A 17,585-nucleotide genomic window follows, 5' to 3' on the forward strand; every position below is an offset into this window, starting at 1 on the left:
TTTGTCAATTTTGGCTTTTGCTGCCGTTGCTTTTGGTGTTTTAGACATGAAGTCTTTGCCCATGCCTATGTCCTGAATGGTACTACCTAGGTTTTCTTCTAGGATTTTTATGGTATTAGGTCTAACATTTAAGTCTCTAATCCATCTTGAATTAATTTTCGTATAAGGAGTAAGGAAAGGATCCAGTTTCAGCTTTCTACTTATGGCTAGCCAATTTTCCCAGCACCATATATTAAATAGGGAATCCTTTCCCCATTTCTTGTTTCTCTCAGGTTTGTCAAAGATCAGATGGCTGTAGATGTGTGGTTTTATTTCTGAGGACTCTGTTCTGTTCCATTGGTCTATATCTCTGTTTTGGTACCAGTACCATGCTGTTTTGGTTACTCTAGCCTTGTAGTATAGTTTGAAGTCAGGCAGCGTGATGCCTCCAGCTTTGTTCTTTTGACTTAGGATTGTCTTGGAGATGCGGGCTCTTTTTTGGTTCCACATGAACTTTAAAGCAGTTTTTTCCAATTCTGTGAAGAAACTCATTGGTAGCTTGATGGGGATGGCATTGAATCTATAAATAACCTTGGGCAGTATGGCCATTTTCACGATATTGATTCTTCCTATCCATGAGCATGGTATGTTCTTCCATTTGTTTGTGTCCTCTTTTATTTCACTGAGCAGTGGTTTGTAGTTATCTTTTTAAAATAGATATCTTCCATGTTTCTACTTAATATGTTTAATCTTCTGCTATCTCAACCTGACATATCATCATAATTCCTGTTCTAATGTCCTTGACACAGGTAATTATCTCACCTGTGTCATTACTAGGTTGATTTTGATTGATTTATTTTCCCCCGCATTATGGTGGATATATTTTCCTACTTCTTTGCGTGCCTGGAAGTTTTTTATTTGATGCTAGACATTGTGATTTTATTTTATTGAGTGATAAATAGTTTTGTACTTCTACAAATGTATCCAAGCTTTGTTCTAGGACTGGGTTAAATTACTTGGAAATAGTTTGATTCTTTGAGATGTTGGTTTTAAGCTTTATTATATGGGACCAGATCAGCATTTAGCATGGGGCTAATTTTCCATGTTACTGAAGGAAAACTCTCTTGTGCCCTGCTTGATGACTGTGTGAGCTCCAGAGAGTCTTCCCTCTAACTCTTTTAGATGGTTCTTTTCCTGGCCTTGGGTAGTTTTTCACACACCTCTGCTGACCACTAAACCGAACATTCATAGGGGACTCTGCAGATTTCCCGGTTCTCTCTGCAGCTCTTTCTCCAGTGGTCCTCTGCCTTGTGAACTCTAGCTGCCTTAGCTTCCCTGTACAACCAGCTCTGTTTCCTCAACTCAGGAGGACTCAGAGCTGCTCTTCTGCAGCTCTCCCTCCCTGTGCCACTGCCTGGAGACTGCCCAGGCCATAGGACAGGATAATTATAGGGCTCACCTCACTTATTTCACATCTCTCAAGGATCACAGGTGTTTGCTGCTTGGAAATCATTGTTTCATAAATTTTACCTGTGTTTTTTTATTTGTTTCATAAGGAAAATAAATCTGGCCCTTGTTACACCCTCTTGGCTGAAAGCAAAAGTTGGGATGAGAAATTTAAAAGCAACGTTAGGACTGTGATCATTTCATTACATGATATCCATTTCAGTCCGCAAGGGCATGAAAGAGAAATAATGGCTATAAAAGTCAATTATGGCACTAGATTAAAAGGCCTTTCTGATTGGCTCCGGTGGGTCTCTGGCTGCATGAACAATACAGGTTTTAAATGATGCTTAATTTTCCATATCTCCCAGGAGTTCAATATAGAGAAATGCTTATTCTGGAGATGTACAGATAAATTAGCTCTGTCCCTTCACAGATGGGAATCGGTGTTATCCAGAAAGGTAGTAACACAGATATCAGCTCTCCCTATTGGGCACCAACCTTATTGACAGACCCAGTTCCCTGTACTTGTCATGTATTAACTGACCAGAAGCCTGAGGATTTACTAATGAAGACTCTAAGGCATTGAGAGAGATGATCTCTAGGAACCAGCTGGCAAGTCACTCACTGCCAGACTCTTTGCACTACCTTGAATGGCTTCTTGTCCTTGGAAGAAGCCATGAAAATGGTTTATATGAACCCCTGCAAGAAAAATGACAAGGTCTTATGTGTTACGTTGGTGAACCAGAGGAAAAATGTGAAATCAGGCTTAGAGAGTAATACATTGCACAGGGAGGTCTCTAACGGTTTCTTCCTCAAATCTGAGCTATTCCACAAGTTCATCAACAGCTGAGGAAGCCACATAAGGAAGGCTTAACAAATCTGCTGTTAGGGTCATGTCTGGATCTCAGCACAACACATACTTAATGAGCACCTACTATGTGCCAGGTACTGCTCAAGGCAGTTGAGAAACACTGGTGAGCACAAGCAAAGATTGCTGCCCTGGAAGGGTTTATAATCTAGAAGAAGGAGATACAGGTATAGCTATAATCAAAAGGTGAGTTACAGAGTATATTAAAAGATGGTAAGTATCTGAAAGCAGGGCTTTCCTTTAATGAATTAGGAGATGTGAATGCTGCACAGGTGGACAGGGGAGGGTACTAGACTGTCATCTTAAAGAGGGTGGTCAGGGTAGGCCTCATTGAGAAGTTTATATTTAAAAACAAAACAAAAAACAAAAAACAAAAAAAAAACAGAATCAAAAAAGATGAGGGAATTAGTTATGCAGATAACTGGGAGAAGAGTGGCAGGGAGGAAGAAACAGCCAGCACGAAGCAAGTGTGTCCCTGCTCGGGTCCAAGAAGAACAGGAGAACCAGTACAGCTGGAACAGAGTAAGTGCAGGGGAGCATAGGGCAGGATGAGGCCCAGAAGGAAGAAGGGAGGGGGCACACACCCACACCAACAAGGCAGCATTGCACGGAAGAATTGAGGGATAACAGCATATGTACGCTCTCCTGCCATACCTAACATCAACCACAGCACAGGCAAAACCTACACACAACCCTACAAAAGCAGGGAAGGTGCAGACTGTTGATAGAGCAGGGCCTGGAGCCCTGAAGTGTGGTACTGTCTTCACCTGGACTTGACTGATACATGTCCCAGGCCTAGGGCAGCATGCCCCAAGTCCTTGGTTCTCAAAGGGTTCACAGGGAAGCATCTGGTCTTCTGCATTTTCTTCCCCAAATGAGTATCAGTGTGTTGGAGAGAGTGAGTTCTAGATTTCTCTTCAAATAATCAATACGTCAGTATGTTCAGTTCTTTGTCCTCCATTTTAAAGTTTAATTTCCTCATAGTTTCCATAAACAACCTTTTCCACCAGTTTTAATCAGTAGTTCACACCTGTTCCCCTGGTCACCTGCTTTGACCTGAGTCACCCCTGGTCACCTGCTCTAACCTAAGTCACCTTTAGTTTTTAGTTCCCTGTTTCTAACCGTCTTTCCTGCCAAACTGCTCACCTCGCCACTCTGGCTCATACCCTTGCTCTCTTTAAAATAGCCAATCGGAATTAGCTTAGACTGTGCGGTCCAACCCTAGCCAAAAGGGGAATGACACAGCAGTAGGGGCTACCTGCGACAGGAATAAGAACCCCTTCCCCTCCCTTGCTCAGGTGTATTCTTGCCATTGCTCCATCCACGAGTGACACTTTCTATCTTTTGCCGAGAAAATTCTTTGAGCACTCGTTCTTCTTTTCGGCACTGAGGAACAAGCATTTGTTTCTAACAATCGTGACATTTTCTCCAGTGTGCAGTCACTGCTACCCCACAGTCAGATTCCTCTAAAGCAAGTGTCACTAGCCTTGCAAGCAGGACTATCACCACTGACCAGCTGAGGCTGGTGGCCATCAAGGGGACTGTCATTCCATCACTCCCCTAAGAAATCCTTTCTGCTAGTTATTGGAGAGGAAAACACACATTTATTATATTGCTGGTGAAACTCTCAAGGCAAAAGCAAGCAGGAAAACATATTTTGCAGTTCCTTGGGAGCTCAGGAATAAATGTTCAGCTTCAATGTAACAGGCACATGGGAAGATCTCACTTGATATGCATCTGGATTTTGAGCTTCTAGGGAGAAAGGAGTCACAAAGCTAAGCGAATCATTGCTTGTTGCCCTCTAATTGAATTCCTCTAATGAAAAGATTATTCTGAAGGAAAATAAAATACCACATCCCCTGCCTCCTCTCTTTGGGGTCTGTCTTTGAATGCCAGTAGCTTTCCTTTCCTTTCCTCCCTCAGTAACAGATATCCCTGGGCTTGCCTTCCAGCCCACCTCTTTCCAGCTGGGTGAGCCTGACTTGTTTCCTAATCTCTCTTAGCTTCTATATTCTCATCTGTTAAAATGGGTTTAAAAGCCCTTGCCTTTGGGGTTGCAGTCGGGGTTGTGTGTGACAGTGCAAGGACAAAGTCCAGCCTGGGAGACTGTGAGACCCCAGTATAAGTGTCTCCCTCCCTCTGTCCGTCCTCATCCAATGGGGATGCAAGTGCTTGGCTCCTAGAAGGGAAAACAGCCCCAGCTCTCAGGCAGCAGGCAGTCTCTGCCCAGCCCCCACTCCACTTAATCCTGCCCTGTAAGGACCAGCTCAGCCTGGCCTGCCACATCTCACTGGTGGAGGACTCCAGAGTGGGCAGAGTGAGCACTCTGTCCCTTGGCTCAGCTGGGCACTATCCACTTCCCCACTCCCGGTGTCTGGGGCCCTTTTCTCTGCGTGACGTCCTCCCTGGTTATCCCATCCACACAATCTCATGCTGTCTCCACATCATCAAGGGACTCCCTGAAACCTGCTCTTTCCTGGTATCTCTGTAGCATCCATGCACTGTAGGGACTGAAGAGGCAGACAGGATGCCTCTTGGCAGGCACTGTGTATGTGCATGAGAGCCTTCATGCTGAAGCCACACAGTGGCTGATGGTGAGTTTGGACACTGCTGCAGGATGCTGGGGACAATCACATCCTAGGGCTCATCACATCTCCCCATGAAGGTGTCCTTCAACCCTGCGTCTTGGGGTGGGAGGTACAGGCATCCTGTGGGAGGTTGACATGGGTGACAGCTTCCCATTAGTCTCTGGAGGGGACCCTTGCAGGCATGCTCCCCCGGGGAATGGCAGGGCAGAATCAGCACTATGGTGTGGATAAACGTCCTTTGGGGAAAACAGCCAGCAGGAGGAAACAGCCTGGTTTTAAGGAGCTGCCCTTTTTTGTGACCCCAAAGATGGCAGGCAATGCCCCACCTGTAGGTTGTGCCCCAATTTCCTAAACTAACTTATACTTAGACAGGAAGCACTCAAGAGGCAGCATCTGTCTCCAGGAGTTCTGGCTAATGGGCACTGGGACTGCATTCTGGAGGCAGCCTGCATGTACGTGTGTGCCTTGGTGCTGCTCCCAAGTGCTTGCTCCAAGAACCTGCCCAGCCATCCACACACCCTCCTTGGGACCAGGTGTGCTTCTGAATGCCAGTGCTGGGACAGCCCTTCCTCAGGCTGACCACCTGCTGCCTAGCTGCTGAGTTCCTCATATTCCTAGCTGGTTCCCCTATTTCTGTCCTCTCTCTCTATAGGATGGTGCAGGCTCTGCTCCCCTAGTCCTGTCACTGCCAGGGCCAGGTGGACCACAGGCTCCTGGCCTTCCCCTGTGGCCAGGGCCTTCCCTGTCTGCTACACAGATGGCCACAGGCATGGAGACTGCCCTGCCCTGGGTACCCACATGCCCCTCTTGGCACCCCCCACCCATAAAACCAGTCAAGCCACGGACCTTGGTGTTTGCATCATGGTGAAAAAGTATGCACTCAGGGGTGAATGAGACTTGAGGTCAAATCCTTGCTCTACTACCTACCAACCAAGCCATTTTGAATGTTTGCTTACTTTGACTTGGTGTTGTCATCTGGAAACCATGGACAGGATCTCGGGAGCTATGGTGATGACTAATTGGGATCATACATGTTGGAAGCTTTAGTACCAAACACATAGGTAATGTTCAATAAGCGGTAACTATTTAATGGGGTTATTATCATATAATCAATTTTTTACTTGTTAAATTTTCCCAATTTGATATGCTCAAATGTTTAATAGTTTTAACCCTCTTGTTTATCCATGCAGGGTTTGAAGTCAGGTGACAGTGTCCTGCGTTTCTAGTGTCCTAAGTGTTCCATATTAAAATGTTAGGCTACCGGAGTCAGTGGTAACCCTGAAGCATTCCCCTGCAAAAGTGCCCGTGTGGGGGACTGTGTGTAGACATGTGCCTGCAATTGCATGTGTAGGTGTGTATGTGCGTATGGCTATATGGGGTGCACATGTGCAAATGCCTGTGAGGGTGTGTTTATGCATGTCTCTGTATGCGAACGTGTGTGTGCATATATATGTATATGAGCGCCGAACATGTGTGTGCATACATGTATACGTGTGCTTGTGTGTGTATGTGCATGTGCTGAGTGTGAATGCCCATGTCCTCCAGCAGAAGCCAGTACTGCTGCGGGAGGGCTGGACCCATGCTCTGTCCCGAGCCAGTCCTCCCAGGGCTGCTTACCTCCATGTTTCTGCAGAAGGTGGCATTGGTGCCAAACAGGATCTGGCACTGCTCGTTGGCACTGTAGTGCATGCCCGGCAGCTTGTGCGGGAGGCGTACCGTGTGCTGGCTTCTGGGGTCCGTGACTTGCAAGCAGGTGCTGACTTTTGACCTGAAACAGCCAAGAGGCAAGTTGACTTGCAAATGTGCAGCTGCCTAGGTTTTTGTTTTGTTTTGTTTTGAGTTTTCAGTCACTGAGAAGGAGGCACCTCTACGTTCTTTATGGAAAAAGGACGCAAGCACTGGACACACGGACTGCGCTTTTTTGCTGTGCATTCCTTTTTCTACATGGCCAAATGTGAATCTTCGCTCTGAAGGCAATAAGAACCTGGAGACTCAGGAGGGGTGTAGGAATGACATCCATGAGGCTGATGGACTTTTATTGGGGAGTTTGAAAGCTTTGATGAAAATGATTTTGGAATAGATTATCATATCTTCTTAGACTATGGCTTTGAGAAAATACTATCATGAATAACGAACAAGTTAGACTTGTTTTACTTTAAATAAAATCAAAGTGCTTATTTCCAATTCTTCAGGTTCTCTTTGAGTGCTTGTGGGGCCTCGGTGTTTCACTTGATCCCGCTGTCCCTGAAAGCCACTGGCAATACCTGCCAAGGACTTCAGGATTTCAACAGGGGTAGGAGCATTAATTTACAATGACAGGTGCATCTCTAAAAGAGTGAACTGGGGGCCGGGTTCGGGGGCTCACGCCAATAATCCCAGCACTTTGGGAGGCTGAGGTGGGTGGATCACTTGCGGTCAGGAGTTCGAGACCAGCCTGGCCAATATGGGGAAACTCCCATCTCTACTAAAAACACAAAAATTAGCCAGGCATGGTTGTAGTCCCACCTGTAGTCCCAGCTACTTGGAAGGCTGAAGCAGGAGAATTGCTTGAACTCAGGAGGCTGAGGTTGCAGTGAGCCAAGACTGCGCCACTGAACTCCAGCCTGGGTGAGAGAGTGAGACTCTGACTCATAAATAAATAAATGAATAAGTGAACTGGGGATTGCGAGGCTCTGGCTCTAAAGGAGGTTACTTACTACAATGCTTTTATTTCTCAATTTCTAAAGGCAGATGGTTTAAGGCAGAAAACCCAGTCACTTGCCAAGATTATTAAGGAAAAAGTTGCATGAACACGAGACACACAGACTGATCCTGGTTTACTTCTTCTGGGCTCAGACACACAATACTTCTCACCAGTGGGACCAGTGCTATGTACGTGAGCAAATAAAAACACCCCATCTTGGCCGGGTGCGGTAGCTCACACATATAATCCCAGCACTTTGGGAGGCCGAGGCAGGCAGATCACCTGGGATCAGGAGTTCAAGACCAGCCTGGCCAACATGGCAAAACCTCATCTCTACTAAAAATACAAAAATTAGCTGGGTGTGATGGCGCATGCCTATAATCTCAGCTACTGGGGAGGCTCAGGCAGGAGAATCGCTTGAACCCGGGAGGCAGAGGTTGTAGTGAGCCAAGATCGCGCCACTGCATTCCAGCCTGGGAGACAGAGTGAGACTCCATCTCAAAAAACAAACAAACAAATAAACCAACCAACAAACCAACCAACCCACTCCATCTTGTCACCATGACCCTTGTGGGTAAAGCGAAATAACATCGAGGGGCTTGCAGCATTTCTTAAGATCTGTGGTATCAAATACTCAGTGGGAAGTGGACTACATTAAAAGTAATGAGTGCATTTTTAAGCTGGTTTGCCACTGAACAATATCCCCATCAACAGGGAACGTCATGAAAAAAGACCTGGGATGGCCCCTTTGCCACTACATCCTGAATTCACCGGGTACTTGAACGTGTTACTGGACTGAGAAGCTCCATCTGCAGGTGAGACTCGCCGACTCACTGCTGTCTCCCAGGGTGCCTGAATTAACATGGCTAAGTAGTTCAGTGACCAGTGTCTGCACAGTCACTCTGTAAATTCAACCCTGAGGTCTTGACACTAAGGGACCCGCCTCGTCCATGGGTATAAACTGTTTGACAAAGGTCTGAAACCAGATGGCCGATTCTTCCACAGAAATCTGAGAATGGAAGGGTGCAGACACCTTCTGGGAAGAAAGTAGCTGTGAGATAAACACAGCCCTCCCCTCCCCAGAGGTGAGGAAGGTCAGCAAACCCACCCCGCAACCCCCAGCAAATTCACTCCCTCTAGGGAAGCGGCCTCCGTCTCCACACCAGGAAATGCTCCATTCTGCAGCAGCCCAGGGGCGCCCCAAGGTGGTGACCACTGCAGAGGAACCAAATGGTTTCTTTTCAAGACAGGGTAACTATGCTGATATTTCAATCGATTGGCAATTACGTAATGATCACCCGCTGTGCGCCCGTCGCTGGAGCAGATGCGCACGCGGGAGATGTTCTTGCCATTATAGGACACTCTGTGCTGACTGCCTCTTGAGGCTAGATGCAAATCCCAAAAGAGAGTCGTTTCTCCACTTCACACTTGCTGAGACTCCAATACTTTTGTCTTTTGGAAGTACTTCTGATTGCATTCATCCTATAGAATAATTCCAGGACTTACTTGAGGAAGTTTTCAAGGTCATCTCGGCTGCAGGAGGACCAAGAGAGGTCACTTGGGTTCCGGCCTTTCACCCACTCTCCCGACATGATGTGGGACCTGCCAGCGCAGGATGAGTGGTCATCATCGTGGTTCATGCCCAAGCTGTCCAAGAAGGAGAAGAAGAGAGGGATGCTTATGCTACAGGCTTCTCATTTCCAGTTCCAGGTGCAAGCGGACCATGCTAAGCTAAATCAACTGTTAAAAACAAAAACTGACATAAGGTGTAAGTGGTTCTCACAGAACAGACCCACAGTCATGTGTTTTCAGAGAAACAGAAGGCAAGGATTTGTTTATTTAGTGAATGAAGATAAACTGAGCAAATGACAGACACTAATAGCATTCACCAAATAACAATAAATCAACGAAGTATATTAACTCTGATAATTAACTGTGACATGATAATTCTTAAACTCTAAGCTTCTGATGGTTAGACTTGTTTTCTTACATTAAATATTCCAATGTTCATGGTTTAGGTATTTCTGTTCCTTAGAGATAATTCATTGTGCTAAGAGGAATCACTGGGTACCATCCTAAATACTGACTTATAGAATGTTCTGAATCTAAGCCTTCAAACTCATTACAAAGTATGGCTTTTCTATCTTTCGCTTCTAACAAGATCACAGCTGTCACCTTCCCTATTCAGCAATACCTGAGAGATACCAGGATGCCTGTCTCAACCTGGAGGGCTGATCACACTGTGCACTGAACAGTGATCTTAGCTTATACACTTGCCCTCCCTGGGGTAAGCCAAGACATGCAGCACACAAGATCCAGTGGCCCACAGTTCACTGACCCAGAGTTCCTTATGACCCAACTTGTATAAGGATGACCATCTTTCAACAATCTCAGTACAACAACAACAAAAAAGAACACATACTTTCCTTCATTCAAAAATATTAGATACTTTCCAAGTGCCAGGTAACGGACCACAAGGAAAAGACCTCAAATCACTGCCAGCTTCGGAGAAGAGATAAACGCTGACAGAGATAATGATAAAAGAGGTTTCTAAATTCTGCTCTAGAGCCACATTTTCCTAGTTTGCTCATAGATGTCTGACCGTCTTCCGTCAACTCCCCTGCTTGGTGCTTCATGGTGGTGTTCTTCCCAAGAGAAACCCATCCTGTCTTCTCCTCTGCACGCCTGCAGGCCACCCCCACACCCTTTTGCCTACAGAGATGCTCCCCTGGCCAACTCCCAAGTGGAGCTGGATCAGCTAAAGTCACTCATGTCATTTGGAGGATCCGCTGCCTGGCGTTCATGTGTTCTGGAACTTTGGGCTAGCGGGTCCCTCTCTGATCACCCATATGTGACTGCCCCCATCAGTGGAGGGGCGGCATCCGTACCAATCTTCAATTTTATTTATTCTTAAACCTACTGATGCCAGTGATACTTGTTATTTCAATTCATACATGTGGTTACATGTTGGGTTAACCAACGAAATATGAGGACAAATACTAAGTTGTTGTTCTCATGAAAACAGATTTAGCCAGTAGCTAAGACAGACTGCCATCCAACTGGGTGTGGGCAAGACAACTGTGAAAGATGAGGAATAAATCACAAAAATCTGCTCCCAGGCTGCTTCACAAGTCTTTTATAATCCTTTCTATGTGTATACACACACACACACACACACACACACACACACACACACACACACAAAACACATATATTAAAGAAACTGGATTCAAACTCTCATTATAGGCATGCTTTGTGTGAGGAAGGTGTATTAGTCCATTTTCACACTGCTATAAAGATACTACCTGAGACTGGGCAGTTCATAAAGGAAAGAGGTTTAATTGACTTGCAGTTCTGCCAGGGAGACCTCAAAACTTACAATCATGGCAGAAGGTGAAGGGGAAGCAAGGACCTTCTTCACATGGCGGCAGGAGAGAGAAGCACAAACAGGGAAAATGCCAGATGCTTATAAACCCATGAGATCTTGTGAGAACTCCCTCACTATCATAAGAACAGCACAGAGGAAACCACCCTCACGACCCAATCACCTCCCACCTGGTCCCTCCCTCGACACATGGGATTATGCGGATTACAACTCAAAATGAGATTTGAGTGGGGACACAGCCAAACCATATCAGAAGGTGACATGGAAATCCAATTGGCAGATACCCTTCCTCAAAGAGGAGGCTTCCCCTCTGTATTACAAAATTGATGAAAAAAGCTAATGTTTTTATAGCTTAAGTTAAAACAAAATGTCTAAGGCACCTACGTATAATGTCTTGATTTATTTCTCCACTTGAATCAATTTTTTGCCTAATTGGTCAAGTGACCAACTATGGTCATGTCTGAAAAGGGAGTGTCTGCATCACCACCTAGGTATGGATGGCCACAGTTTCGCTTGGTCCAGGCCTCTGTCAACCTCAGACCCTCCTGACTGGAGGCCCACGGGCTCTTCCAACTCACCCTATTTTCTCAGGGCAGCAGTAACTGGTGCAAAGCAAGCATTTGATAAACACATTTATTGAATGAATTATCTGTTTAATAGTGAAGAAAGTGCCAAAAAATACTGGAGAACTCATATCCATGACAAGTGTGTTGATCGGGCATGGTGGCAGACTGCTTGGCAGAACGGCAAAAGCCACCTCTCGTTAGATTCAGTCTCGTCCTCCTGCCTCAGTGTCAGGTATCCATCCAATTAGGGTTAAAGGAAGACTGAAGAAATTATCAGACAAATCTGGCCAGTGAGAATAGTTTAGCCATATTCTTTTTTTTTTTTTTTTTGAGACGGAGTCTCGCTCTGTCACCCAGGCTGGAGTGCAGTGGCACGATCTTGGATCACTGCAACCTCTGCCTCCTGGGTTCAAGTGATTCTCCTGCCTCAGCCTCCTGAGTAGGTGGGACTAGAGGCACGCACCAGCACGCCCGGCTAATTTTTGTAGTTTTAGTAGAGACAGGGTTTCACCACGTTGGCTAGGATGATCTCAATCTCTTGACCTCGTGATCCACCCGCCTTGGCCTCCCAAAGTGTTGGGATTACAGGCGTGAGCCACTGCTTAATGGTCACTTGGTTGAATAAAGTGAGTTCTATTTTTTCAATGCAATTACTCAGCTTTTTAATTCACTTTTGGATGAGCAACAGAACATGTTTATTTACATACAAGTGCATGAGAAAGCAATCTCCATTCAGCTTTAAAAAATTGTTACAAATAAAAAAATTTTAAAAATATATTCATCCTTGGCACCAAAAAAATTATTTTTACTTTCACTGTCAGTATGAATTCTTTCTTTTTTTGAGGCTCATTTTCTTTAACTGTATTTTATGGTGGAAAAAGCACTTCACATGAGAGCTGCCTTCTGAAGTTCGTAAACTTACAATACAGTATTGTTGGCTACAATTGTAATGCTGTACAGCAGCTCTCTTGAGCTCCACTGAAACTCGATGCCCACTGATTAGCAGCTCCCCCTTCCTCCTCCCTCCAACCCCTGGCAATACAAGCCCACTCATTGATTCTATGAATTTGACTATTTTAGATGTCTTATATAAGTGGAATCCTGCAGTATTTTTCTTTCTGTGACTAGCTTATTTCATTTAGTATAAAATAACGGGTTAAGTTTTAAAATATATAAGAAACTCCTACAACTCAATAGCACAAAAACTAGCAACCCAGTTAAAAGTGAGCTCAAGAATTGAGAAGACATTTCTGTAAAGAAGACATACAAATGGCCAGCAGGTACAGAAAAGATGCTCAGTGTCACCAATCATCAGAGAAACACAAATCAAAACCCCAATGAGATACCACCTTATACCTCTCACAATGTTTACTACGAAAATACAAAAAACATGACAGATGTCTGCGAGAACGTAGAGAAATTAAAACCCCTGCGTGGCATTGGTTAGAATGCAAAATTGTACAGATGCTATGAGAAAACAGTATGGGGGCTCCTCAAAAATTAAAAATAAAACTACTGTATGATCCAACAATTCTATTTCAAAATATTTATGCAAAAGAATTGAAACCAGAATCTCCAAGAGACATCACTCCCATGTTCAGTTACAGCATTATTCACAATAGCCAAGATATGAACACAACCTAAATAGCCACTGATAGATGGATAAATAAAATGCAGTCTATGCATACAGCAAAATATTCAGTCTTAAAAAATGAAATTCTGCAATATGCAACAACATGGATGAACCTTGCGGACATTATGTTAGGTGAAATCGGTTTTTAATTTTCTTCTACCTGGTAGCTTTCTCTTTCTCTATTTCATGTTAACTGTTGAAGGAACTGACTGGTTTTTCAAGTACACTTAGCAAAGGACATCAAAAGTCAACTATCTTAAATTTGACTTAGGGTTTGTCTTTCTTTAAATAAAACTGTTGAGAGAATTCTTAAATGAGTAGGTCTTCTGAAGGTTTTGATGGATTTCAATGAACTATGAAGAATGTACAGAGGTTACAGAAATAAAATGTCTCACGAAAAAAGTGGCTCCAGCTGCCATCTCATGGTGTATCCATTGCATGTGGACCAGGTCAAATTGCTATCTCCAGCCTTGGCAGGCACGGTCCTTATCAGCATTAACAATGTCTCTTCATAAGGGTCACAACTCACAGACCCTGGAATCCTAGTCTGAGTCACACAGACCATAGTCTCTACTTGGAACATGATCTTGCACTTGGAAGCAATGAGGCAAATGCAAGGCCTTCATTGTATCAATGACGTGAAACATTCAGAAATGTAAGCCTAAGAGAATGGAACGTTTTGCCTCTTTAAGGAACATGCATGGTTTCAGGAAGGCACAGGTTCTGGAACCATGAGCTGGGTTCCGGGGAAAATCATCTGGGAACCTACACAGAGGTTCCATTTGCCTGGGTCACTGCCCCTCAAATACCCTACTCAGAAAACCGGTTTCTCCTGGAACAGCCCCCAAGTAAAGAGGGTGTCATTAGCTGCAGCGTCAAACGTTACAAAATTTGCATATTCACCAAACGGATACAGCATTATCTTACCTTGAGAAATATTCAAATCCCTTAAGAAAACAACTCTCCCTGTAGGCATTCTCTAAAACCTCTTTCCCTACCTTGACCTGGATCAGAGGCATCTCCCACCTCAGGTAATAAGAACTTTTCAAACCTAGGGCACAAGTCGATGGAGGATCAACACATGAATTAATTATTCTAACTGTGCACTTGGACAAGCTGCTCCCATTCTCCCTGGCTGGGATCTCCCGGGCAGCTACTAGAAGGGTTTTCCAAACATCGATGTTGCTCAGAAAACCACAATGGGAGGAGACCCAAGCTCTGGGAGGATGGTCTCACCATTTAAGGAAGAAAATTTCATGAGTTTTCTCAGTGGTCAACTTGGTTATCAAATGAAAGGGGCTCCTTCTTCCCACAAAACCTCTTCTCCTGGCCAGAGAACCTGGTGATTCAGGAGACACACACGATGGTTACAAAAGTGCTCAGAAAAGATGGCTGTGCTGTTGGCAACTCCATATTCCTCACAGGGATCTGGCCGACCGGAGCACACTGTGTCCTATGAGCATTTCACTCTGCCAGCCCAAGAGGACTTCCCCAAGGAATGTTCCAGACAGCAAAATCAGCCGAGTGGGATTCTTGGGTTTCTGGAGCTTGTCTCTAATATAGATCAAGCTTGATCTGCTCTAAAATGTTTAAATGCTAACTAAGTGGCTCATCACTTTACAGTTTGATTAACTAGCATTGGACTGGGAGGAGTCTTGATACTTGAGGTTGACAACTACTGTCTAGGCTATTTTTAGTTTAAATTAAAGATTACTTTGACTGAGAAACTCATGTTATTTTAAGTTTATGTCCCAGGGCATTTATTATTTCTGGCAACATTATATTTAACGAAAATGTGTGGTGTTAAGTACGCCCAGTAATTTTAACTTTCAGTGACTGTGGGGCTGAGGACACAGATGGGTCTTGTGTCTCACATGGCCCAGCTTTATCAGACGCAGTCATGGCTTCATGGCCTTGAGTTGATTTTATCTTAAAATAACATGCTGCTCTTTATTTGTTTTGGGAGACACAAAGCACACCATGCGGCGAGTTCTGAGAGGATTCCCACAGTGCTCGACCCCTCCTGGTTTCTGAATCTCACAGGAGATGAGCAGGTGTTCTAGACTTGGGACATCTGCCACTCTGGAAGTCTCAGCTTTACCTGGCTCTGAGCCTACCTGTCTCTCAGAAGCTTTGGGATTTTGATGTCAGGTGTAGGAGTCAGGTCCAGCCTCACCTCAAAGCAGTCTTGGCTGAGTTTGTGGAATGAACGCCTGGAGTGGGATGAAGAGTCTGGGCTCCCATGAACATAGCTTCTCCATGGAAGGCTGGCTCCAGCCCTACTTCCATAGCCCTGTGGGGACACTGCCTGGCAATTCCTATTCAATAGATGTTTATTGACATTGCAGTAACTGGAATGGCCCATGGCAGTTTCTAAGAAATAGTGGACAGATGTGTATTCGTTATTGCTAATCAACATAACAATAATTAACAGGCCAGCTCTGCACTAGAGGGGAAATTCTCCAGTCAGTACCTCTTGCCAAGGACCAGATTGTGCCCCCAGTCTTGGGCTACTCCGAAACGCTAGCTACAGGATTAAATGCCACTAGGGGATAACACGCTGCACTCATTTATAGGTCAAAGAACAGCGTCAGTTCCCATGATCATCAATAACCCCACTTATGGAGAACAAAACAAATAGGCAGCAATAGCAGCAAAAGCCTCTCACTGTGGAGAAGGTACTTATGTTTTGTACAGAAAAATGAGCCCACCAGTTTTCAGGGATTCAGCAACAAGGCAAACACCAGAGTAGATTGGGGGTCGCCATAGATTTAGCTATACTTCAAATGCACATAGTACCATGTAAGAGTCATCCCAAAACAGTACAAAATTCGGAATCACCAATGGGTAAATAATGACCAACACAGTGTTGGTGTTCAGTGTGTTTTTCTAGAATAGACACCATCATAGCAGGTAAATATGAATAATACTCATACAATATACACAGCCTCTCTAAGCTAACCGGAGTACTGAAATGACAAGCAAACACTCAATTCTTGAATTTACATACATGGGATTTTGACGTAGGTGCATGAGTCGGGTACAGCCTTCACTCAAAGCAGCCTTGCCTGGGTTTGTGTAGACGTATATATGTATATACAAGTGTAGATATATACCTCTCCTAAATACCTATATATAACTATATATAGGTATATATACACCTATGTATAACTATATATAGGTATATATACACCTATGTATAATTATATAGCTATATATAACTATATATTATATATACCTATATAACTATAGTTATATATAGTTATATTCATAGCTATAACTGTAACTATATATAACTATATATGTATGTATAAATATATATGTATATATCTATATATACTATGTAACTATATACCTATATATAGTTATACATAGGTGTATATATACCTATATATAGTTATACATCGGTGCATTTATACCTATGTATATAACAATATACCTATATATAACTATATACATACACCTATATATACACACGCCTATATATAACTATATAGGTATATATATAACTATATAGTTATATATAGGCATATTATATACATAGGTATACATATACCTATATATAACTCTATATATGCCTATATATATAACTATATATACCTATATATAAAACTATATAGGACAGGTATGTACCTACACTTATATATACGTACATATATACACACATACATCTCCATACATTTAGAAGATTCACATCAAGTGGGCTTTTAACTTTTAGCAAAAATTCAACTTATTGAAAGAGAGAAAGAGAGACAGAGAGAACGAAGCATGGGAGATTCTGTCCCTTATTCCAGCCAGCAAGCATGTGTTTGCTTGTGCACCCTGACATCCTGAGAGGGTATGTGATAAAGCCGTGTATCTACCCTTCTCTTGGGGTTTCTTGCTGTGAGCACCACGCCATGCTGAGGGTGACTCTGGTGTTTCATGATCCACATTTTTTAAATACAACATGGGTAGGAGGTGTGGAGTCTTAATATTTGAAGTCTAAATTTTATAATTTTATTTAATAGACAGGGTCTCACTCTATCACCCAAGCAGGAGTGCAGTGGCATGATCACAGCTCACTGCAGCCTCAAACTCCTGGCCTCAAGTGATCCTCCTGACTCAGCTTCCCAAGTAGCTGGGATTACAGGTGCATGCCACCATGCCTGGCTAGTGAAGTTTAAATTCTATCTGATGCTCTAAGAAATGGCTGCTGTTTCCAACAGTGGCAGGAAATCTGGGTATGAAGGATGTAGACAGACACAGTTGAATATGGTGCTTACTAGGAAATTTTCAAAGATCATTTGGACCACACTATTTTCACCTTTCACCTTACTTTAGACTCTCACTCTGTCAAGGTGCAGTGCCCTGGGCTGCTACCATTTTGTCTGAGCATTTCACTTATTTTACCACTGTGTCTTCACAGCCTCCAGTGAAACAGGGATAGGAGCAGCC

General features: G+C 43.9%; 1 protein-coding gene across 7 annotated transcripts in view; it reads right to left on the reverse strand.

Moving 5' to 3' along the window:
* ADAMTS17 (ADAM metallopeptidase with thrombospondin type 1 motif 17) overlaps nt 1-17,585 on the reverse strand; it is a 363,322-nt gene that overhangs the window by 169,726 nt on the left and 176,011 nt on the right. For all 7 annotated transcript variants that reach the window (XR_012415486.1, XR_012415487.1, XM_015453452.4 and 4 more), the window contains 2 exons: nt 9,071-9,211; nt 6,499-6,649 (listed from right to left, as the gene is read on the reverse strand). Coding sequence is in view for 5 of the 7 variants with exons in the window: in XM_015453452.4 (XP_015308938.1) it covers nt 6,499-6,649; nt 9,071-9,211 (292 nt within the window). In the remaining 2 variants the exon portion in view is untranslated. The remainder of the gene's footprint in view (nt 1-6,498; nt 6,650-9,070; nt 9,212-17,585) is intronic.

The sequence above is a fragment of the Macaca fascicularis genome, chromosome 7 (genome assembly GCF_037993035.2).
Source record: "Macaca fascicularis isolate 582-1 chromosome 7, T2T-MFA8v1.1".
NCBI lineage: Eukaryota > Metazoa > Chordata > Mammalia > Primates > Cercopithecidae > Macaca > Macaca fascicularis.